The sequence below is a fragment of the Bipolaris oryzae genome (genome assembly GCF_000523455.1).
Source record: "Bipolaris oryzae ATCC 44560 unplaced genomic scaffold scaffold_246, whole genome shotgun sequence".
In the NCBI taxonomy this organism is placed as follows: Eukaryota; Fungi; Ascomycota; class Dothideomycetes; order Pleosporales; family Pleosporaceae; genus Bipolaris; species Bipolaris oryzae.
The window spans coordinates 1-24,081 of record NW_006911522.1 but is presented as its reverse complement, the minus strand read 5'-3'; the positions used below and the strand labels follow the sequence as shown (position 1 = coordinate 24,081).

The 24,081-nt window shown below is 51.6% G+C and overlaps 7 protein-coding genes across 7 annotated transcripts; 6 read left to right on the top strand and 1 right to left on the bottom strand.

Annotated features, from left to right (window-relative positions):
* Positions 1-75: 75 nt before the first annotated feature.
* COCMIDRAFT_30615 (uncharacterized protein) lies at positions 76-1,929 on the top strand (the record flags this gene model as incomplete). Its single annotated transcript, XM_007694839.1, has 1 exon — positions 76-1,929. The coding sequence occupies one exon, from the start codon at positions 76-78 to the stop codon at positions 1,927-1,929; it is 1,854 nt and encodes a 617-aa protein (XP_007693029.1).
* A 435-nt stretch (positions 1,930-2,364) lies between these two features.
* On the top strand, positions 2,365-2,796 carry COCMIDRAFT_108773 (uncharacterized protein; the record flags this gene model as incomplete). Its single annotated transcript, XM_007694838.1, has 1 exon — positions 2,365-2,796. A coding segment is annotated over one exon (432 nt), but the record flags the coding sequence as incomplete, so codon positions are not given.
* Positions 2,797-3,274: 478 nt separating this feature from the next.
* COCMIDRAFT_108787 (uncharacterized protein) lies at positions 3,275-5,725 on the top strand (the record flags this gene model as incomplete). Its single annotated transcript, XM_007694837.1, has 1 exon — positions 3,275-5,725. One exon carries the CDS (start codon positions 3,275-3,277, stop codon positions 5,723-5,725), a length of 2,451 nt encoding a protein of 816 aa, XP_007693027.1.
* A 1,303-nt stretch (positions 5,726-7,028) lies between these two features.
* Positions 7,029-9,307, top strand: COCMIDRAFT_30613 (uncharacterized protein; the record flags this gene model as incomplete). The annotated part of the gene is made up of 2 exons (XM_007694836.1): positions 7,029-7,446; positions 7,533-9,307. 2 exons carry the CDS (start codon positions 7,029-7,031, stop codon positions 9,305-9,307), a joined length of 2,193 nt encoding a protein of 730 aa, XP_007693026.1.
* A 390-nt stretch (positions 9,308-9,697) lies between these two features.
* On the top strand, positions 9,698-15,669 carry COCMIDRAFT_9675 (uncharacterized protein; the record flags this gene model as incomplete). Its single annotated transcript, XM_007694835.1, has 4 exons — positions 9,698-9,702; positions 9,757-13,879; positions 13,924-14,130; positions 14,176-15,669. 4 exons carry the CDS (start codon positions 9,698-9,700, stop codon positions 15,667-15,669), a joined length of 5,829 nt encoding a protein of 1,942 aa, XP_007693025.1.
* A 206-nt stretch (positions 15,670-15,875) lies between these two features.
* COCMIDRAFT_9674 (uncharacterized protein) lies at positions 15,876-17,733 on the bottom strand (the record flags this gene model as incomplete). Its single annotated transcript, XM_007694834.1, has 2 exons — positions 15,876-17,405; positions 17,572-17,733. 2 exons carry the CDS (start codon positions 17,731-17,733, stop codon positions 15,876-15,878), a joined length of 1,692 nt encoding a protein of 563 aa, XP_007693024.1.
* Positions 17,734-21,070: 3,337 nt separating this feature from the next.
* Positions 21,071-22,059, top strand: COCMIDRAFT_108789 (uncharacterized protein; the record flags this gene model as incomplete). Its single annotated transcript, XM_007694833.1, has 2 exons — positions 21,071-21,519; positions 21,576-22,059. 2 exons carry the CDS (start codon positions 21,071-21,073, stop codon positions 22,057-22,059), a joined length of 933 nt encoding a protein of 310 aa, XP_007693023.1.
* Between the last annotated feature and the right edge of the window lie 2,022 nt (positions 22,060-24,081).

Genomic DNA, 24,081 nt, shown 5'->3' with positions numbered 1-24,081 from the left:
TGCGACTTCGCCAGTGCTGACGCGAGTCTGAAGACGCGTATCTCAACTCCTCGCTCCTGTCGCCCCCAGCCCACCATGGCCGCCTCGACGCGAGCACTCACCCCAACCCCGACAAATCCATTTAATGCTGTCAACGGCCCCAGCACCCCAGGCTCTGCAGCGCGCAACTCGCACGGCGGCGCAACCTTTGGAACCCATCTCACAAAGTCTCCCCGCGGCCTGTCGCCCCAGCTCTCCCCACAGGCCCTCGCCGGACCTGGTGCCCTCGTCGACGAGCGCCGCTTTCGCGAGCCTTCATCGCGCCAGACGAGCCCCAATCCTGCGGCTTCGGTCCTGCAGAGCCTGAATGGCACCGTCCAGTCCATCGGCCATTCTTCAGGCGCCCCGCAAGAATCCGCGCCGGCTACCAAGCCCGACAAGATTGCGAAGCCGCTCATGATCCCAGATAACAATGGAGTCACTGGCGAAAACATGCAAACCAGCCCAGTCAGTCTTTCCAGCTTTGGCGATGGGGATGCGCCAAACGCGCCCGGTGTCTCTGCCACAGAAGGCGGTGCTCTTGGCAACACGCCTCGGGAAGGAGCGCCTCACCAGCCGCAACAACAACAGCAGTCGCAGCACCATCAGCATCACCACCAGCTCATCGCCCCAAACCCTGCCGACAACCCGGGAAACCGCGCCTTTACCTTTCCCGGTCCCCTTCCCCCGGAGCCTGATCCTCGCGCCCCAGCCCGCCAGATGAGTCTTCCTGGATACGGCCAAAACACGCCCAAATCGCCATCGACAAAACGCCACAAGTGCCCATACTGCTCTACAGACTTCACCCGACACCACAACCTCAAAAGCCACCTGCTAACCCACAGCCAAGAAAAGCCCTATGAATGTCCCACCTGCCAAGCACGTTTCCGCCGTCTACATGATTTGAAACGACATACGAAACTACACACCGGCGAGCGTCCGCATACCTGCTACAAGTGCGGCCGCAGGTTTGCTCGCGGAGACGCTCTTGCGCGACACAACAAGGGTCAAGGTGGCTGCGCGGGCCGCCGCTCTAGTTTCGGCATCGATGACGATCTTGGCGATTCCAAGGGTGATGAAGGCATGGACGGCGTCATCTACACTGGTGAGCCTGACGGAGAGGGCGATGAAGACGACGACGGTCGCCGTGTCAGCGAACCCGCGCGCAAGCGACAAAACACTGGAAACTCAACGCAAGATTCGTACCACCAGCATTCTAGCACGTATCCGCCAATTGCCGCGAACCGGGGCTCAGGCAGCCAAAACAATCTTCGACCTTACTACCCAGGCTCTTCTGCGCAGGCAGCTAATGTGTCGCCCAAAGCAGCTCCGACCAACCTTGCTTCTGTTCACAACGCAAACACGCAATCGAATGTCTTTGGCCAGGGCGGCATGACGGAGAGTCCACGGCCACTCTCACCAGGCCAGCAGGAACAGCATCGCCTTGCGCCAGAAAGCAACATGCCAGGCTCGCGCTCACCAAGCCTATCGCATCACATGCACCAGCAAAATTATGCCCGTGGCCATGGTACACCTCCTGTTAGCCTTGCTCCGCCCAACACCAGTAATGGACCTCACTTGCCCTCTCTACCTGGACTTAACCCCATGCCTCCAAAGCAAGGCACTCAGGGAGGCAAGAGCAACGGCCCCAGCATGCTTCAGCACTCGGCCATGGCAGCTCCCACAGGTGGCTCACAACCAGGCAGTCTCTCTAGCCACGGTGGCAGCGGCAGCAGCACACGTGAAGTCATGGGCAACCATGTCGATGTGTGGCAATATGTTCGCGAGATTGAAGCTCGAATGGCTCGCATGGAAAAGGAGCACAACGACAAAATCTCCACGTTGCAAAACGAAATCACCACACTGCGTGCCCAGCTGGCACAGCAGCATGTTAATAACACACAAGGCTAACAGCAAAGTCACTAGTGGGGGCCCCCTTTTCTTCCGGCTGCAAGGGCTTCTCTTTGTGGTTTCGCTACAGTGTCATGTTTTCTTTCTTCCATGTGTGTGTGTGGCTTGTTGTCTTTAGACCGGCGCTCTGCATGGGCGGTGCGGTGAAAAGCGCTCGACGAGCGAATAACGGAGGCGTTCTACGGAGTACAAACCCAAGATTGAGCAACAGACGTCAGGGATCACGAAGAGCATGTAACAATGATACCCCATGCTAAGATTGCATGCACTCGATATTTGATCATGTTTCGCACTTGGCTTGTCTCTTCTTCCATCTTCCCTGTCTGTACAGTAGGCTTCATAGTATTTATTTGAGTGTTTGATTGGATTGGCGTACCAAATGCGGAGAGCTTGATGTGATGATGAGCATGCGTGAAGAGAGAAAAAAAATTTCTTCTGCCCTTATTACTATGTACACACAGGCTTGCGATGGCTGTGGTCGGTGACGTACGTACGTGTGATGCCAGCAAAGCATGCAAAGCCACACGCGGGTCTCTTCCAGCATCTTCCTTGGCTGCTGTCCATGTGAAGGGGGTGAAGGAAGCGACTTGTGCTTCTTTTTTGAAACCATTGCCCGGTACATGTAACTCGCTGGACAAGTCTTGTCGAAATAAGCAAGCAGACGCAAGCACGAGGCTTGTTTGCAGCAGCGAGCACATGGCAGTTGTTGACAGCGGGGACGGGGATGGGGGCTGTAATAGAGGGCAGGAACGAACCTTTTGGGTCAAGTGCCGCGAGGGCGTCGACAGTCCCGAGCGCTCACCCGCTCCACTTGGCTGCTACACGTCAGAGCACTACCACCCAAACCTCTCACAACAGCGCACCTAGAACAGTGAACCCCTCACCGCACCCTGATCTGATTCCGGCTGATGTATGGCGAGCTGCTCTCCTGATAGGCGCTCCTGCGCAACGTTCCCACCTACTACGCCCAATCCAACAAGCCCATAGCCGCGCTGCCCATCTCGCCCGCACAAGCCTGCCCTGCTTTGGCGGCCCACACTCATATCAGCCTGGAGCTCCACGCCATCTCGCCGCCATGTTGAATTCGTCAGACTCGCACCGCCGCCGCAAAAAGGACCCGGATCGCGAGCGCAGAAGCTCCCGCACAAAGGATAGGGACAGAGACAAGGACAAGGACCGCCCACGCCGTAAGAGGAGCCGCTCCCGCAAGACCCGCTCGTCCGCCTCCAAGGACGACGACGACACTGAAAAGCCGCCCCTGCCCAGCCGCCCCTCGTCTGAGCGGGTGCGCACTTCGACCTCGACCTCGACTCTCGCCTCCTCGCAGGCCTCCAAGTCGCACAAGATGGCAGTCGTGCCCGAAATGGGACGCCGCGGCTCGTTGGGCTCGGACAATACCTCGAGGATCAGCTTACCGTACCCGTCGCATTCCAAGACGTATGCAAAAGAGAGCATCTACGCCCGCGACACCATCGACAGAAGAAAGTCGACCATGACGCCAGAAGCCACGGATGTCGACACAATGGTGGCAGACAAGGACAATGAGGAGCCCACTGTGGCACAGCCACCCAACCACGTACCACCCCCGCCCTCGCGAGCGCCCCCGAGTCCCCCGCTCACTGCGACTACCGCTGCAGATTTGAGGAGAGCAGCCAGCTCAAACAGCATGTGGCGCAGAGACGCAGACGTACTTGCCCGGGAGATGGAGGACGGTCGCCAGAGCGTAGACAGCGGTACGCGCATGACATCGCACGCTGGCCCCCGGATAGCATCGCGCTCTAGTGTCAGGGAGGGCGACGAATTCGACGGCACTGACCTCACCTCCACCACCGGATCACAGCCCAGCACCATTCGTGCAAAGTCGCCTCAATTGGCGCCGAGGACGACGACAGCAAGTCCCTCCAATGCCCGGCCGCCGGGCAGGACCTCGACACCAGTGAGAACATCAACACCAGCCAGAACATCGACACCCATCAAAGTCAAAGTCAAGAGCAGAGCACCATCTGAATACACCCTCGATTCGCAAGCTACCTCTGTTATCCAGGATCACAGTGCCCACCATCGGGGCTCCTCTCCCCCGCAGTCAGACGCATCGCCCTCGTCTGTCGTAGATTCATCGCCACGCACTCCCACCCAGCACTCAGTTCTGCCTTCTGTTGTCTCCTCTGCCAAGGATGGACCGTCTGTGATTGAGGTCATGACAGACCCCATGTCCCGCACTCAATCGGTAGACCCCAGCTATGCACAGGCACCTATGACGCCGCCACCTCCACCTCCACCCCCAATGATGATGGACGCTCCTCGAGTCGACTACTTGCTGCAGAATGGTGGCCTTGCCAAGCCAATTCCGCGAAGCTTGCTGGCAGCCATTGATGGAGTTCCTGCTGCTTCGTATTCTCACTACACTACGCCGCGACTATCTGGTGCACAAGCTCACGATGTGCGATCATTTTTCAAACCATTGCAGAACGTTCTCAACAGTTACAATACCGTCATGGACACGAGTGGTTCGCTAGCCGTTGCCACGGGCTACCGTTCGGTTGCACGGCGCCTGCTCGATCGTCTCGAAAACGTTTTTGCTCGCAATATCTCATCTGAGCATTGTCAGTGCATGATGTGCTTTGACCGGCCAGTCGTTGAGGATTCTGCGGGAGTAAACTGGGGAGAGGTCTTGGAACTTGTTTCCGGCCGTTGTGAACTGCCACCATGGCCACCCTATGAAGAAGGACCTGGGCCCGGACTGGGCATATCATCTGACCTAGAAGCGCCATGCCAACGAATTGATGTCGACGTTCCCGAGCAGTACCGCGAGCACTACGAGAAGCAGTCGAAGAAGACCAAAGTCGCAGTACAGTCTTGGCTGTCTGATCAGCAGGATAATGTTCCCGAAGATGCTGATGACGAGACACTAACATTTATCATGCTCACACGCCTAGAGCAACCACAGCGACCGCTCTTCTATGCGCTGCTATGGGGGTTAGAGAAACTTCCAAATCCCAGGACGCAGAAGCCTGACACGGGCACTCCGCCATACCTGACCAAGGCCGGCGTCGCACTGCAGCGTCTATATCGACTGACGAGCCCGCCGCGTGACCAGCTAACTGTCATGTATCTTATCCAACATGCCGACATGCACAACATGCTGGCAACACTAGCAGCGGTTACCAAGCATGAATGGGAGATTCTTGTGTCTGGGCGTTTTGACGGGTTCCTGTGGTCTGGCACTGAAGACGTGCCGGACCTGAGCGGGACTCCCCCTCGAACGGGCTCGAGGGCGGGTCAAATACGACCGGCCGACGGACCGCAGCGATTTGCTTCACCGTTCACGCCATACTCGCGCCCTGGATCCACCCGGCCGGGATCAGTGCGACCGCCGGGAGGTGCACCAGTACAGATTGATGAAGAAACGGAGATTGCCGTGCTGGCAGAAATTGAGCGAGAAATCTACCTGGGCATGGAGGCCATGGAAGACGCCTTTGAACAGCTTCACAACCAGGCAGAAATGGTACGGCGACGGCTGCGTGAGCGGGCGGCAGCTCTGTCCATGGTGGCACAGCGACGCAGGGGCATGGGGGGCATTGAAGTCCGGACGGATACACCGGCCAACCTGCGCGACGCCGACGAAGGCATCGACGATCTTAAGAGCGAGATTGGACCTGACGACTCGGCCAGCAATGTTAGCAACAACCGAAGACGGAAAGCCCATCGGGCGCGCGAGAGGAGGACGCCAGCTCCGGTGGAGGAGGAGAGCGAGGAAGACGTGGCGCTTGCGGAGCGGATACGCAGACGTTTCTGATGTGAATGAATAAAGACTTGGGACTGACCTGGGTATTTGGTAGAGTTTCTTTTGATGTTTCTTTTTGCTTCTGTCTTGTTAGCAGGAGTTTATTTGCCGTTTTTGTCAATGGTTTGGGGGCACCATGGCGGATACGATTTCATGGGTTTGAGATGACGGCCGCAACAAATGGATACCCAATTTTTAGTGAGAGAGTGTGGACGAGGGCATGGACTGTGGGCCGTGCTGCATGCTACATAGCTTGGCGTAGATGGCGTATGTATACGAAATGTATATTGTTTGCTTCGCGGGTCAGACGGATGACGTCAGTTGTGATCGCTGCCAGCATGTTGATTCGCATGAGGGTGAAGGGGAGGGAATAGCAGTAAGTAAGTAAGTAAGCAATAATAAGTGTGCTCCAATCATGCTGTGCTGTGGGCCGCTTCTTCAGACGGCCGGCTCCACGGATACATGGCGCAATTGCAATGGAGACGACTGGCTGCCAGCGTGTCGTGGACAGGACGCGATGGGACGACTGAGACGAAGGGCTGTTGCATGCTCGCAGGCACTCATGGTTTCGAGGGCATGGCGAGAGGGAAGAGGGAAGAGGGAAGAGACAGGCGTAGTATCATGGCTACAGACGCGACGCAGTACTAACTAACAAAGTATCCTTGCCTTGCACGCGCCGGGCATGCCTTCCCCTCCATGACAACGGCAGATAACAAACAGGCTGGGCGACGCGGATACATGGACTTGGATACATGCACATGGTAGTAGATCGGCGCATCCATACACAGACGAGCAAAGCCCAGCCTGGCATCCACTCGCGCATTGATTCACGCTCTCCGGTCCAGAGGCCGCCCGGCGCGCTTGTGCTGTGCTGTCTTGTGCTGTGCTTGCTGTGTTGTCTCTCGCCTTCGCATCGTCGTCAGTCACATCGACGCCCACCACCGACGCCCATCGCCCCCCCACCATTCGCCGCCGCCGTTGCCCTCGCAATCCGTGTTTACCCAACACTGTCCTCTGGTCGGTAGGCACCTCTCCACGCCCAACGCCCGTCCTCTCCTTTGCCAGTTCATGTTCACTGGCCCGGCCAGCACTCGCTTCTGGCCCCGCCAAAGCCGATTCCGCGAGGCGCGACGTCGCCTTGGATTTGGCCTTTGACGCTCAGTCCTGTCGCTTCGCTGTGACCGCTCTTTCGTGGCACCACCACCAGTAGTCGCTCGCTTTTGCCCGCCAGCCAGAACCCGCGCGCGCGTACGTTGCCTGCTCTGTCTCATCTCGTCCCGACCCCGCCTGCGCCGCCCCCGTGTCCAGCAACACCATGGCGGCCGAAGTAGGCGCCAACGAATCTGTCGACCCCAACTCGCTCTACACCAAGCAGGAATGCATAGGCGGCGGCAGCTTTGGCAAGGTCTACAAAGGCCTCGACCGCCGGACCGGCCATACCGTCGCCATCAAGGTCATTGACGTCGAGAATGCAGAGGACGAGGTCGACGACATCATGGGCGAGATTATGATTCTCTCCGGCATGAACTCGCCCTACGTCACAAAGTACTACGGCTCCTACCTGGCTGGCACCGACCTGTGGATTGTCATGGAATTCTGCTCTGGCGGGAGCTGCGCAGACCTCATGAAGCCAGGCATCATAGCAGAGGCCGAGATTGCTGTCATCCTGAAGGAACTACTCATGGGCCTCAGCTATCTTCACGACGACAATAAGCTGCATAGAGACATCAAGGGTAGGTTGACCAAGGTGCTGTTATTTTTATCCTTCAGTTTCTGTTTGCTTTTAGTAATCTCGCCCAGACCGCTAACAAGTTTGCAGCGGCAAATATACTGGTTGGGGCAAATGGACAAGTGAAGCTCGCTGATTTTGGTGTCTCGGGGCAGCTTTCGGCCACCATGACGAAGAAGAATACCTTTGTTGGCACCCCCTTTTGGATGGCACCCGAAGTAATCAAGCAGTCTGGCTACGACGGCAAAGCTGACATCTGGTCTCTTGGTATCACTGCACTTGAACTGGCCAACGGCGAGCCCCCTTACGCCGACATTCACCCTATGAAGGTTCTCTTTCTCATCCCCAAGAACCCACCGCCCACATTGCAAGGCAACTTTTCGCCCGCTTTCAAGGAATTCGTCGACTTTTGTCTCCGAAAAGACCCTAGGGAACGACCGAGTGCAAAACAACTTCTTCAGACAAACTTCATTCGCAAAGCTGGAAAACCTGCACGTCTACAAGAGCTCATCTCTAGGTACCAAGACTGGAAGGTTAGGTATCCAAAGGAGGCTGCAGAATCGGATGATGAGGCTACGCCTGTCAAGAGAAAGGAGCCAGTCAATGAAGACCTGTGGGACTTTGGCACTGTACGGCCGGTGGGAGGCGGCCGGGGGCCTGCCCTCACCCAAATGAACGAATCTGGCACAAATGCTCAACGCAAACCCGTCTCCCAAACCAAGAACGGTTACGGCGACGAAAACGACGACACAATTCGAGAAAGTCAGCCTCCTTCCCCTAGCAAACGATTGGCACCATTGCAGACGAATGGCTCATCTGCAGCATCGGTGAGAACCGCAGCGAGAGTACCACTACCACCATCCCCAGAGAAGAAGCAAATACCACTCTTCCCACAGCCAGCCTCGGAGCTTCCGCGGAAGTCGCCTGTGCCTGGTCTCTTTTCACCAACATCAAACAGAGGGCTAGTCACGCCCACCAAATCACAGGCCCCTCAGCAGCCAAGGCGGCAAACACCACTCCAGCACACATTTGATGATTTCATCCAACGCGAGATAGCTGCAGATTTAAAGAACCTGGACATCACTCCACAACAACGAATACCGACACCAAGCCGAGCTTCAGTTCTGCCCCAAATGGATATACCAGAGATTCCGCCGTTCCGTGGGCAGTCGACAAGTCCGTCTGGGAGCAGCTCGCATGCCAACCAGCTGCCAAAACCGTTGCAAAGCCCCATTCGAACACACAACCTACCTGTCCTGTCCGGACAGAAGCCCCTGCCGCCATCCCAACAGTCGTTCGCACCACTGAGTCCAGGCTCCTATGTGCGGACTGACTCAGCGACGTCGAAGGATCCATTTGGCAGTCCGATTACGTCCAACAGAAAACCACCGGCGGAACAAGGTCAAGGCATGGAGCCAACCCCTCCAGTGCCTCCACCACACTCTAGCAAACCGCCGCCCATGTCCCGTGGGTCCTTTGGCCGCGCTAAGCCTACAACCAATCACTCCAACCCAGTTCAAGCACTGGGCTCACCCGCAACACCCGCGGAAATCACAGCGCTCAGTGGAGTTGTTGTGCCGGCGCTGGACGCTGCGCTCTCGCGGCGGACGTATCATCTCAATCTCAAGAACAAGCAGGAGTCTGCGCAATCCCTAGACGACCCACAGGGATTTATTGAGCGTAGACGGCAAAGGCAGGAATGCCATGAAAAGGTGGTCAGGCTCGTGAATGAGATCAAGGGCAAGTTCAGCGAGTTGGATGGATGGGATGAAAAGGGGGAAGTGGGCATGGGGGGAGAGGTGGCTGGGTTCTTGGAGGGATTCCTGGAGGAGGTGCTTGTAAGGGTTGAGCCTGCAGACGATTGAGAGCGGCAAACTTGGTTGTCCCGGCGCTGAATGCATTTGAAGGTGTTTTCTAGGTTCGATTGCTCCTTTGGCATGGCGTTTAGGCATGGCGGTTGCGGAGAGGGTCACCTGAGGGTTGCAGTGTATTTGCAGCCATGTTTCTGTTTCCCGGCCTTTCTGTTCTAACAATGAAACAATAATCATTTTCTCCCACAAGAAACGTTTTGCTGTATCGCGAGTCATTGGAGCCCAAGACGAACGTTGGACGGAGCGGCTGCCGTGGGGAAGGGGCCAGCCTCCAATCAGGGCGCAGACAGCTCCGGACCCTGACATTTGTTTCGTCACTTGTCCAGGGACATCTCATTACCATCTCTACGCTTTCCGCTCAGCACCGAGCAAGGCTTTGCTACCATGGCGTGAGCATCAAGCCATCTTTTGAGGAATACCAGCAGCTAATTTGAAATTATCAGGCGTACAATTCGCAGCCATGCGCTCGAAAAGCTTGCCCGCCTGTCGGCGCAGTCAACCTCGCCAGAGACGACCAACTCCGACTACGGCAGGATGTTTAAGCGATTCTCCAACGCATCCGACTCCATGAAGCTGCAGGAACTCGAGGCAATCCTGGCTCTTTGCAAGTCTGCGCCCTACATTGAGTCATTTGACGTTGCCGAGAAGCTGCTTTCCCGCCTCTCACCCTATCTCACCACGTCCTATACTCAGACTTTCGCGCCGTCGCCTAGCCTCCGCATCATCGAGCCCGCTCCCTATGAAGTCCTCACCTACAACCTTACGTCTGCCGTTCTCTCACTTGGCCTCCGACATGAACAGCTACAAACACAGGCCGCTGTCGCGCTTCAAGGTTATCTCACGGGCTGGGCCACAGCAGCCGTCCAGCTGTCTGAACAGCAATTTGTCGACGATGGAAAGGACGACTTTGGGGCAGATGGCGAGCTGGCGCGGGTCATGACACATAGTCTCTCGCTCTTGGGCTTCTTGAATGCTTCGGCAGAGCATGTTCGTTTCTGGAATGCCTACGATAGCCTGCAGCTCGTCCAGAATGTACGCACAAACTTGACGGAGAAGTTTCTGATTGCCTTTGAGACTGTCCTATCTATTGTCCGTAACGCGCACTCGCACCAGCACGAGCTGCGAGAATGGAAGCGCTACACTAAGCGTTATGCCGCTACTGGACGACCACTTGGAGCCATGGTTCTCCACGACTCATTCTTAAGGCTCGTCCTTGCTTCAGCTTCGCAGCTCGTTGGCACCGGACAACGTCTGATTTCGCATGACTCTGTTCTCGACCACCTCCAGACTTGGCTAGACAACAAAGACCGTCTGCACCTCAAGGCCACAGCCGAGAATTCTCTAGCCGAGGGACTGGCTAAGATTGCAGCGGAGGAGATGGAACGCCTAGAAAACGATCTTGAATACCTCCAGCGGGTCGGATCTGCTTGGCAACAGCAGCAGGCATCGTCGGTCAAGGCAAAAGTGCTTGTCGCATATCTCTGCTGTACCGTGTATGACAACGACACAGACATTACTGATGCCGAAATATTGACCTCTTGGCTGGACAACGTGCTCAATGACCCTGGACAGAGTTCGGACCATAAGCTTGCGTCTACAGTCTTGAGAATCATGGCTATTCTGGCCAAGGTCTCACCGCAACTCGCATCAACCTTGGGGCAATCGCTGCCTCGAGTCATTGTTCAAGCCAACTTTGACCACCGAACGACTTCGGTGGCTGCAGAATCACTCGCTGCAGTCCTGAGTCTTCTCCCTCAAGATGCTATTATCACGACGCTCTATAGCCTTGGTAATGTTATCAGTGTAGTTCCTGCCTCTGAGCGAAACCCGTCTGCGTCTCCGACGTTGAATGGTACAAAGACTGCGCGTGGAGGTACTGTCTACAACCATCAACATGGCAGTGCGATCTCTCTGGCCCCAAGCGACGTTGACGAGCCGCACCATGTACACACGACAGTTGTCGAGACGATTGTATCAGTTGCCAGAAACTGCAAGGACTCAAAGATTACTGCACTTGCACTATCAATGCTCGTGCAAAAAATCGGCCGTTCTGGCAAGGTAGTAGATGCAAAGATCATCACTGACACAGCCTTCCTGGGCATTCACAGTCCGCCTGGAGAATTCAAATCCCTTCTTAAGCTTTATACTAAGCTTTCTCACGATGCTCTGGTATCCGATGATGTTGCAAAGCTTGAAGCCGTGAGCACCCTCTCCCCCAATACAGGTACTTCGCAGCAACTAACATATTTGCAGGTCATGGCTGCGCGCCTCAACCTCTCAAAGGAGATTACTGCTGGCGAAGACGCTTTCGAAGTTTACTTTGTGCACTTGTTAGATACCATTGTCAGCAAGGGTGATGCCCAAGAAACGTCTCACCGTCATCTTCGAGATACGGAACTTGCGGCACAGGAAATCGCACAGCTTCTCAAACCACTTGCAGTCCTTCTTGAACGAAACGCTGAACGGCCCGAGTACGCCAAGCTTGACGACTCTATCATCGGCCTCCAGCGCGATGCCTGGTTCAACATTGTCGTTCATGGATTCGACTTGCTCTCCGACTTGGGCAAGCAGTATCGTGAAGAGCTGCGCACACTTGCGCGGTTTAGCAAGCCTCTGATTACCGAAGAGCGCCCTTTTCTCTCTGAGAGCGATATTGAATTGAACACGGTACTGCGTCGCGGTAAATCACCTGAACACACGGTCGAGCAGAAGAAACGCCTTGGCAAATTACTTCCATCCTGTGAAGCTGATACCAAATCACTCAACTATCAGGAAGCTGTTTTCTTAAGCACAGCTTACCTTGTGGAAGATTTGCGAGCAAGTACGGGAGATTGTACCAAGGCGCTTGTGTACTTCCTCGATCCCAAATTGCGAACAGGCGCAGTCGGCAACTGCATGTCTGCTATCAGCACGACGGCCGTTCGAACTTACTTGACAAAGACACTGTCCGGTCAATCCCACACCTTCTCGACGCCGTACTTGGCGAAGCAGCTAGCCACCATGTTTGCTGCCTGCTGCCATCGCATCGCTCGCGTTCAGCAAGCGGCAGCCACTTGTGCCGATATTGTCATTCGCGAAGTCCCATCGACCTTGTGCCAGAAGAGTGCGTTGTTTGCTCTTTTGGAGCTTCTTTCAATCATGTGGTATAGCTGCCTCGAAGGAGAGACGGACGAATACACTTGGAAGTCGACATTTACCTCCAAACGATCCAACATCGCCGTCGAATTGTCAGATGACTATGCTTTTCGACGAGCGACCCTTGATGCATTGCACAAGCGCGCAACCATCTGGGTCAAGGGAGCGCTCGACATTGCCCCCCTCGACGTCAAAGGACTTCTTCAGTCATATCTCTCAGAGTACGACGACGAGTTGACTTTTGGACATATCTCGTTGGGGCGATCTTTTGCCCTCGAGATGGGCTCTGTTATTCCGTCAACGGACCAGCGTCTCGGTGCTGTGGAACGCCAGGGCATCAATATCAACACCGCATCAGACTTCATTACCCAGTACACCACGAGACAAGAGTACAAATTCCTCGATGGTGTCGCTGATCAAGAGGAAGAATGGCTTAAGGGCGCCCCCGATTCCGAGTCCAGGTCAACGTATCTATCCCGCAGCCTACATGAGGCGACTAGCCTTTTGGTAGATCTGGAAACCCGTACCCTGGGACATAAGCATGTCGCCATTGCAGAGCTTCGCGACATACTTCGGAGAGCTGCCGCTCTACTTTGCCGGGTCAAGACAGATCAGTCGCCCATTGTTCAGCATCTGGTGGGTATACCATTTGCAGTATTCTCGAAGCAATCCATCAAACTCGGTATCTCATTATGGACGAGTGTTGCCAAGGAGAACCCTCGCATGGAGTCTCGGATTCTTGTTGCTATCGCTGAAAACTGGGAGAACACGGTGCGTAAGCGTAGGGGCATCTTCAGTCCTGCGTTGAAGCATGCCGACCCGTTCTACGGAAAGCAAGAATTTGCTGCCACGGATAAAGAGTCGCTTTCGAAACGTCAGCAGCATGTCTATAATCTCATTGCTCCCCACTTCCGCCTGTTGCAATTTCTGTCCAGCCACTTCAATGCATCACGGTTGAGCAAGGCGGATGTCGAACGCGTCTATGTTCGGCTTATGCATATCACACTGGATGCAATGAGTATGGGTTGCGAGCAGCCTCTTGCTCGCGAATCTTACTTCCATATCATCTTGCTCGGATTGCGCATCGCACACCATTGTACCACAATTTCGTCCAAGACTAGATGGCGATTGACGGATCGAGTATTGACTGCTGCTTTGGCGTGGTTTGCCAAGGCTCCCCAGTGGTCTTTTGGAGGCAACAGACTACAAATCAAAGCTGAAACACATGTCTTGGCTGATGTACAGGCGCAAATTGATACCATTGGGAAGGTTACCACCGCTGTTGACATTGGTGCGAAGCTGAAGGCGAAGCAAGATTTGCTGTCCCTACTTGTCTCCAACGAGTTGTCCCGTCTTACGGTGTGGCTTTTCCCTCTTGACGGCAAGAAGAATCATCTGATCTCTGGCCGACAAGGCAACACACTCCCTGATGTAAGTCTCTTGTTCCAGAACGCAATGTAAGCTAATCTCTCTAGGCTGCTGTGACTACGCATCTGAAGACGGCGTGGGCCGAGCATCCTGGAATTGCGGTGCATCTTGTCAAACGCTTCCAGTCCCAGCGTCTTAGTAACGAAGTCAGATGGCAGGTTCTCAATTTCCCACAAAAGGCCTTGGATGAGCCGGATGCGCTGGAGATACTGTTAGGTAACTCCCTACCTAATGATGTCTCCTTCCAGCTCAAGGTATGTGCCATATCATGAACAATTTCTTTTGCTGACCCTGTCTAGTATATGCTCTACTGGGCCCCTGTCAACCCTATCACAGCTGTCACATACTTCATGCCAGCATATGGCAACCATCCCTTCATCATCCAGTATGCAATGAGGGCTCTGGAGAGCCACTCAGTAGATGTCATGTTCTTCTACGTCTATCAAATCGTACAGACCCTTAGATACGATGTACTGGGCTACGTTGAGCGGTACATTATCGAGACAGCCAAGTTCTCACAGCTGTTTGCTCATCAAATCATCTGGAACATGAAGGCGAACGCGTACAAGGATGAAGCTGCCGAGATTCCGGATCCTGTGAAGCCCACGCTGGACAAGGTAATGGCCAGTCTGGAGTCGAGTTTCTCACCAGAAGACCACGCCTTTTACGAGCGCGAGTTCGCATTCTTTAACGAGGTTACCGGCATTTCGGGTACTTTACGCTCGGTTTTGCATGAGCCTAAAGAGGTCAAGAAGCAGAAGATTGAAGAGGAGCTGCGCAAGATCAAGGTAGAGGTTGGCGTCTACCTTCCTTCTAATCCTGATGGTCAGGTTATTGGCATTGACCGCAAGTCTGGAAAACCACTGCAGAGCCACGCCAAGACACCGTTTATGGCTACCTTCCGCATTAGAAAGACCAAGCCCGAAGACCAAGGTTTGGAAGAGACTGAAGTTGATGACCGAGACGTGGCCCCAAAGAAGGATAACAGCTACGAGACATGGCTTTCTGCCATTTTCAAAGTCGGAGATGACTGTCGCCAGGACGTGCTTGCTCTACAGATGATTGCGGCTTTCCGGGGTATCTTCAACACGGTTGGTCTTGACGTTTGGGTGTTCCCCTACCGTGTGACGGCAACCGCGCCCGGCTGCGGTGTCATCGACGTGTTGCCCAACTCCATTTCGCGTGACATGCTGGGTCGCGAGGCCGTCAATCGTCTTGATGACTATTTTGTCTCACGGTACGGCAACGAAGACTCCATCCGATACCAGGAAGCGCGCTCCAACTTTGTCAAGTCCATGGCTGCATACTCCGTCATCAGCTTCCTGCTGCAGTTCAAGGATCGACACAATGGAAACATCATGATTGACGACGCAGGCCACATTATCCACATTGATTTTGGCTTCTGCTTCGACATTGCACCCGGTGGCATCAAATTCGAGCGCGCGCCGTTCAAGCTCACGGCTGAAATGATTGCCGTCATGTCTGGAAAAAATGCGGCGAATCCATACACCTCGCAAGCATACCGCTGGTTTGAAGAGCTCACGGTCAAGGCATTCTTGGCCAGCAGACAGCATTGCGACCATCTCTGCCACGTGGTTCAGGTCATGCTGGATAGTGGATTGCCGTGCTTCAAGCCAGAATCTATGCGCAACTTTAGGGATCGCTTTGTGCTGGACAAGAGCGAACGCGAGGCAGCCGAGTATATGCGAGGATTGATTGAGAAGAGTAGATCAAGTTACTCGACAGGAACATACGATCGGTTCCAGCTTATCACGAATGGCATTCCTTATTAGGATTGTTGTTGTTGTTGTTGTTGTTGTTGCTGCTGCTGCTGCTGTTGTAGGGAGAGGTAATAATTCTGTATATAGACACTATAGACGTAAAGAAACTTTTGAATCGGAGAAGATTTGCGGACCTAGGAATATCTCTGGATCTCAGGATACCTTTAGGTCTAAGAAAAACTTTTGGGTTTCATCATACTTTTACAACGGTCATAAAGTCATGCCGTGGTTTCGGCCGGCTTCTTTTCCTTCAAACCCGTCACAGTCTCCACATGGTCTGTACTCAGCACCGCCGACTTTATGAACAAGCTTGCTACAAAGCCAAAGAATGCAAGCACTGTGTAGGTGATCCACATGTTACGCATGGCGTACGCAAAAGCTTGTTTGGCAGCGTATTCCCATTTGGGGTTACTGCCTAATGTGCTCGGCACCATGACGTTTGCAAGCGCATTCTCACCATTCAGCAGTTCGCGGATATGCTGTGGGACGCCCGCGTCGCGTAGCAAAGAGGCCTGGCCATCCATGGAATTCTGGATGATTGTGCCGCCCACAATGGTGGATACAGCGACGGCAATGTTGCGAATAAACGTCAACGTAGCAGTTGCACTGGCGACATCGGACTGCTGGACCTGGCTCTGAATCGCAATCAGGGGCGCCTCGAAGAGAACTCCCGAGCCCAAACCGCCAATGGCCACGAAACCGGCTGCCACTGCCGTCGAAGTTGTTGCGCCGAAGGCGATGAACAGACCGAAGCCGATGGTCAGGAGCAGCGTGCCAATCCAGATGATGGGCCGGAAGCGTCCCGTCTTGTGCATTATCACACCGCATCCTACGCCGGCGAGGGCGCCGGTAACGATGAAGGGGAGGAGCAGCACACCGGAGCGTAGGGGCGAGGCTTCGAGGACGGACTGGAAGAAGAGCGGCATGTAGTATTCTCCTGCTATGAAGACGAAGCCGTGCAGGAACACGACAGATAGCACGGCGACGTTCGTAGCGCGCTTGAACAGGGCCATGGGTATCAGTGGGTACTTTGCGACTTTGGCCTCGCTGTAGATGAAGACGAAGAGCATGGCCGTACCGATGGTAAGGAGGACGATAATCTTAGGCGAAGACCAGGGAAACAAGACGCCGCCAAAATCGAGACCAAGGAGCAAGAGTAGCGTACAGGCCAAAAAGGTGACGATGCCGAGCCAATCGATCGCGCGAATGCCACGCAGAAACGACGTGTGTTCGTGCCGGATATCGAGGAAGAGCAGAACAAGAATAGACGCAACACCACTGATAGGAAGGTTGATATAGAAACACCATCTCCAACTCACCAAGCTCGCAAAAAGCCCACCAAGCACCGGTCCCACGCCCCCAGCTAACGCCCAAATCCCCTCGGCAAAACCCATCAGCAAGCTCCTTTCCCTCAAGCTAAACAAGTCACTAATGCACACATGCACCAGCAATATTAATCCGCCACCCGCAGCGCCCTGGAAGGCCCGCCCAATAATAAGTTCCTGCATCGTCTTTGCGGAAGCGCACACGGCAGAGCTGACGAAGAAGAGTGCGAGCGCAACGAGCATAATGAGCCTGCGGCCCCAGATGTCGGAGAGGGACGCCCAGATGGGACCGGAGGCTGCGTTGGCGAGGAGGTAAGCGCCCCCGATCCAGGTGTAGCCTGCGGCCGAGGAAAGGTCGCGGGATATGGTGGGTGCGGCGGTGGCGACGATGGTTGCGTCAAGGGCGGAGACGAAGAGAGAGAGCTTTTTTGGGGGGAGGGTTGGTTAGTGTACGTGCATGTATATAAAATCTTGGAGGTCCACTTCTTGTCTTCTTTTTCTTTTTCACCTTCCATGGTTGAGCTTCCTGATCAAAAGGTTGTAGTTTGGCAAAAGACAGTGATGATAAGCAAGAGAAGGTCAAACATACAAACAAGGCGGTGATAATAGCGACCAAGCGCACTCTACTTCTCTTTCTCCTCTCCTCTAAAGTCGCAACATCTTGTTCTATTCCTTCTGTCTGCGCTGCATGTGGAATCCCGTCTTTCCCGGGTGTGGTGGCCGGTAGGATTTGTAGCTCGTGTTGCTCCATCTCTTTTTGTCAATCCCCCAAATAGATGGTAATGTCAATTGAAATTTGGATTATGCACACCAACGCTGATTTCAATGGGCAAAGGCACCTTTATATGTATATCGTCAGGACATCCAAGCGAGGTTTTGCAAAAAGACAATGGGAGGACTACGAATGACTGTGTGATGCTTACAGCATGCAATGTCGTGATGCCCTTTTTTTCCTTAGCGCCCGTCACCGCTAGATGGGCTGGGAGCCAATCAGGTGGGGTGGTGGGGCGGGGCGCCATACGAACGCTTTCTAGAGGCAGATTAGCCGGCGCCCTTTTCTTTTACCCCACAATGGAGATGCAACGGCCTGGAGTCATGGGATTTCTTTTTGGGGGGGTTAATCATGACGAGGTGGAGTGGTGATTGGGTGGTAAGATGGGGGTATGGGAAATGCAGTGGTTTCTGAAATAGGTCAATGTCCAGGGCGGGCAGGGGTATATATATATGTGTGTGTGTGTGTGTGTGTACAGATGTGTTTAGACTTGGAAAGCTACAATGACTCATAGATACTACCTATTCCAATCAGACTCTATTTGTCAATGTCAGGGCATGCAGCACCTACAGTATTCACCTCATTCATATGATGTAACACTCAAGTTGGATAAACACCAGGTCACGGTAAGGTAACATAGGTGTGACCAATGAGAGCAGAGGTTCTGAGGGCCAGTCATATCGCATCTCTTCTTGTACGGAATCTCCTCTGGGGGCCCTCTATGTACAGAGGCAAGACACTAGATTATCCTGTAGTGAACAACTCCCATAGCTAAATAGGCCATTCCATGTATGTTTAAACCTATCTTTTCTTCCCTCTTAAGCAATTCCTACTTCGATATCGCCATAACTACTACTAGCGGAGCATAGGCTCATTATACAGAGGGAGGCAAGTATACAGTCTGCTTACGTTAGACGCATGCGGAGGCTGAATCGCCTCCGCTCTAACACTCGGAAGCATATGACCAGTGTCAGAACTCGGAGCCCGTTTCATTCTAGAAGAAGTGGGGAAGTTCCTCAGTCTGCTCTGCTGCAGATAGCGGTGGACAGCCCCCGCATATCCCATGCAGCTTTGCTAGTGGCTACTCTAGGGTGTAAAGCTTGATTGAACGTTATCACTGCGCTACAATCTTTAGGTGTGGCTCGGGTGGACATCGTTGTAGACTTCAGTCTTTGAGAATCCTATTTCCCCACAACTTCACGCGACTTTGGATAAAAATATACAATGATTCAGGGAGACACATATTAAGTGTATCCCAGAGCAACTTAACTAAGCTAGGGATTCAGGCCACACACACTCGATCCGTGGTTCAAGTAGTCTTGTTACAGCTCTGGACAACAGCCGTATCTTTGGATGTTCTCATCGCCTGCACGCAAGAGACTGAGAGTAGCGACATCAATCCCTGGATAATCTTTGTAGACAGTAGCCACAGGTCGGAGTGTGTCCTAATTTTGATTGTCTTATTCTAGTATGATGTACAGAATACCCCGCTTCATTTCTTCATAACCCTGACTACACCGACTATACTGCCATGTGTGAATTGACTTCATACTATGTGTATCAATAAACGATCTTTGAGGAATCAATTTATAGTGCCGTGAGGGGGCGGTTGCCCTTCAGCAGGTTTGTATTAGAGACTGAGCAGTGTTTGCTGAGCGTGACTCTGGGACATAACGTGCAGCCTTGCTAGATTTGGGGGCGCCGTTTCTTCTTCTCTGTGAACATACTTGCATTGCTCTCTTTACTGCTACCGTTCTCAACGGATCGTCAAATTTCCGGAGTTCCGTCCTTGCTTTGTAATGTCTTGTCAGTTTGTTAGTACTCTTTAATATCTCCGGAACAATGCTTGGAAGCTGAGCCTCGCCGAATGGGCATTCGGAATGCTTCCGCTTCCACTAGCTTGGCAGGCGTCTAGCCCTTTGAGGAATAATCTCACTAACCTTTCTAGGAACTTGAACCGCTTGAGTTGCCCTATATAGCTGAAGGGGCAGATTGGTCCATAAACCCTGCGCTTCGCTATATACAGGTACCTAGTCGTAGGAGTGTCGGTGTAGCATGCCGAGGATGGCAATGAAACTATTTCTCTTCGATCGTGTCATTCCATCCTGAGCCAGTTTGGAGGAACCAGAACAACTTCTCTTGCGCATGTGATCACACCAGCATTGCACTTATTACCTGCATTTCTGTGTTCTACATGACTACTGGAAACTCCGACATCTCTGGTTACTCGGAAACTTAAAAGTCCGACTATATGACATCCCGTGCCTCGTGGGGCGGCAGGCTTATATCAAGATCTATACTTAGTGTGACCGCTGTGATCGAGCTAATACTAAGGCATTCCATGCAATGCATTGGACTGTCTGGAATTCGAGTAAGGGTAGATTGTTAGGAACAGTATCCTTGCCTGTAGGTTTGCATGGCGGGAAATCAAAATCCTAGTAATGGTGCAATCTAAATGGCGGAATTTGGCCTGCTTGTCGGGATTGGCGCTAAGCTTGAAAGTCTCGATACATGCTGGTGCACGTCTGCACGAACTTGGTCCAGCGACACAATACGGAGCAATCTAGTTTTCTTGTATAGCAAAGAGTTTGGCGCATCGCTTACTATAAGCTCACTCTATAACAGAGTGGTACAACAAATTACATGTTGTGCGATACAATTAGTATTGAGGTTATCACAATTCCGAATAGAACGGAGCGGAACCAACCACCTTCCGTAGAGCATAAAAGCGCAGCATACTGCTGAGTTCGGCGTAGTAGCTAATCCGCCTCCCAGCAAGGAGATAGGGAACAGACTCTAAAAAGGCTCTTCCGTAGGTACGGCCCGAATAGCGGCTTGAATAACTGCATGCATACCGGCCCGTCTCACAAAATTGTATGGATACTTGACCACGTCTAGAATTCCTGCGTAGTCAAGAATGAATAGGGTGTTTTTTATCATCCACTGAACAATGGACTTAACGGGTTTGTATGTAGATCATCTACGAACCCCACGTGGAGGGTCTTATTTTGTTTTGATTTGTAACTCGGCGTCACTCGACTCGGTGACAAGAAATACCAAGTAATTACTCTTTAGTGGTTATAAAGCCGCAGTTCGAGAGGTTGAATCTTTCTCATCGACGCAGTTCCTCCATTCTGTCCACCTTTCGCTTCCCTCACCAAGAATGCTCCATTCCTTTCTTGCAGCGGCCGCCCTACTGGCGAGCCGTACACTAGCGTACGACCAAACGCTAGGGTTCAATGGCGCCGCAATTGTCGAGACTCGATCAATTGACCAAATCTACAAGGCTGCTCTCGCTGAAGGTGGCGTCGTCACAATGTGGCTGGGTGGCGACGAGCGCACCGACGAGGATGCGCTGAAGAACGAATTCGAGAAGCGATTCCCTGGGATGAAACTCAACCTCACCACCGACCTATCAAAGTACCACAGCCCACGCTTCGACGAGCAGCTCGCCGCGGGTAAGGTGTACGTGGATAGCATTGCGTTCCAGACCGTGCATGATTTCCCGCGGTGGGATAATGAGGGTGCACTACTACACTATGCTCCTGTGGGACTTGACAAGGTGTATGTGCCGATGAAGGATGTCCGTGCCGCGTTCTACGGCATTCTGACAGTAGGATGGGCGGGCAAGTGGAACTCTGACAAGTTGCCTGGGATTCAGGCACCAGTGGAGTGGGAGGATTGGTTGAGGCCGGAGTTTAAGGACAAGCTTGTCTTGACTTACCCTAACGATGACGACGCGGTGTTGTACGCTTTTGATCTAATGTAAGTTTTCACTTCCACAAGCGCTCTAAAAGAAAAGACGAATAACGAGGGAACAGCATGCAACAGTACGGCAAATCGTGGTTCCAAAAACTCCTTAAGCAAAACCCTCGCTGGATCCGTGGCACACGCTCCCCCGACACCATCATGCAAGCCAAGAATTCAACGCGCGCTGCCTCATTCACATCGGACGGTCTCTTCCCAACCTCAAACATCAAGATCAGCCACCCAGTCAAAGGCTCCTTCGTGACCTGGTTCCAGCTTGCTGCCATCCCGAAAGACGCGCCGCACCCGGAGGGAGCAAAGCTGCTCCACAATTACATGCTCACCAAGGAATGGCAAGCAACCCGAGGCTCGTGGCCTGTGAGGAGCGACGTTGAGCCTCCACAGGGATACCCTTCCATCCTCGAGATGCCAGGAACAAACATCACGTATTTCCGCGAGTGGATGTCCGACCGATACAGAGTTGAGCGATTAAGGTTATGGTTTGAGGATCAACTTGGCACTGCCCAGGGCCTGAGCCCCATCTCTGATGATATTTAGAATTTAGGCGCAGACACATAAGCCCTAATCTTTAAATTATCATTTATACTTAGCATTTAGATTCTGTTATCAGACTCCTATAAAACGAAAGTCCTATATATAATAATTTCTAAATAATTTTTATAAAGATCTTCTAAATATAGTAGCAAATAGATAGAGATAAGTAACGTGTTTCACAAGTAATTTGGCCACCCCAGTGATTCGTCCACCTCCCCGCGATAACCCACCTCAATAATAATAATAACGCGTAATATCTTGATAATATAACGTATTAAGAACCTATACCTATTTAGATATATTTCTTACTACTATAGATCTTAACTCTAAATAAATTTAGAGTAATTAATACGCTTTAATTACTTAAAGGATTCTCTAACTAAGAATGTAAAGCTGTAAGGGGCTCAACCCCGTGGGGTAGTCTTAAGCTCGGAAGCACAAACGGACAGGCCTAGGTAACAAGAGATTGTATTCGATAGAGAGCTAAGCTTCTCGGCTACGTGGCTATCTATATACAATGCTGGTTGCTGGGGTAACAATCGGGCTGGGCAGGTAGTAAACGAGGTCGTAGACGAGTATGGGAGGCGAAGGGCGTTCAGCCCGTTACAAAAGCTAAGATTTTAGCTAACGCTTAAAATATAATTATAATTTATAAGCTAGGCTGTTAAAAAAATTAAAAAAGAAAAATGATTATATATATAATATTTAAGGCTAAATAAGAACAACTTTATAGAAAAGATAATATATAAGATATAGCTAATTAACTACTCTAAAAGTATAGTAAGAAGAAAGTTAGTAAGAATAAAACTAATAAGTTTATTAAATATATTCTGAATCTACAGAGGGGTAACATGAAAAAAATATGTTCTTAAAAGTTCTAGTTTTTAAACTAGTATTGCTTGCTAAATACTAGAGCTATTCCTAATTAGGTTAGCTTATTTTAAAGTTAAGATGTAGAAGTTTTACCTAGATAGGCTAAGTGTATACTTAGTTAGCACGGCTAAGGTATTAAATAGCTCTAAAGTAGAGCTTAAAAAAAACGCTAGTTAAAAGGTTAAATATCTTTTTATTAGACGTATAAAAAAGTCTTAAAAAATTATATATTATATTTCTATATATAAAGATTACATCATATAAGTTTTAGCTATACTATATTAGTTTATTAATAAAAAAAGAGAATAAAAAAAAAGTATAAAGCTTAGGTAAGTAGGATTACTAATCTAGCTTAGTAAGCTTAAAGTATATATTCTTATCTTTCTAGAAAAATTTTTTAAATCTCTAAATCCTTAAAATAGCTCTAAAACTTTTAATTTTTAAATTAGAAGTTAATCGTTTATTAAACATAAATATTTCTACTAACGTGGTTCATAAGCGAGCGGGCCACCCAAGCGAGTGGGCCACTTTGCACTAGAGCGTCATCTTTAAGACATTACCACAGTTTTTTACCATAGTTAATAAATTATTACGATATACTAAATTAATTATTAGAGTCGCTACTATTACTTATACTATCTATTTTGACTACGCAGGTACGAGCGTTGTGTCTAGTCTGCTTATAACGCCCGCACCGCCTCTCTCCTCGCACCCTCTTCGACGCACTCTCACCATCGCCACGACTACTACCCACCTATTTAGCTAATACCTCTTATACTTCGCCTATAGTAAGAGTCTCTTCTGTCTATACGTATCGCCACTTGCGGCTCTTACGCTTATTTACTATATTTAGAGCCTCTCGAAGAGTAGCTACTTCCTCCCTTATAAGCATTATCTTATATACTATTTACTAAGCTCCTTTACTTAGCTATATAACCTTCTTATCGAGAGAATTTATAGAAGACCTAGGGTAGTTTCTTACTCTCTATCAAATAAAAGTACTTTAAGCCTCGACTTTACGCGCGTTGCGTGGTGTCTGCGCCTCCTAAATAGCTACCTATTATAGTAATTGTTTTAGCGTCTATACTACTATATTAAGCTTTAATAGCACAGCCTATAGATCGTATAGGACTAGACTAGTACCTCTAAAGC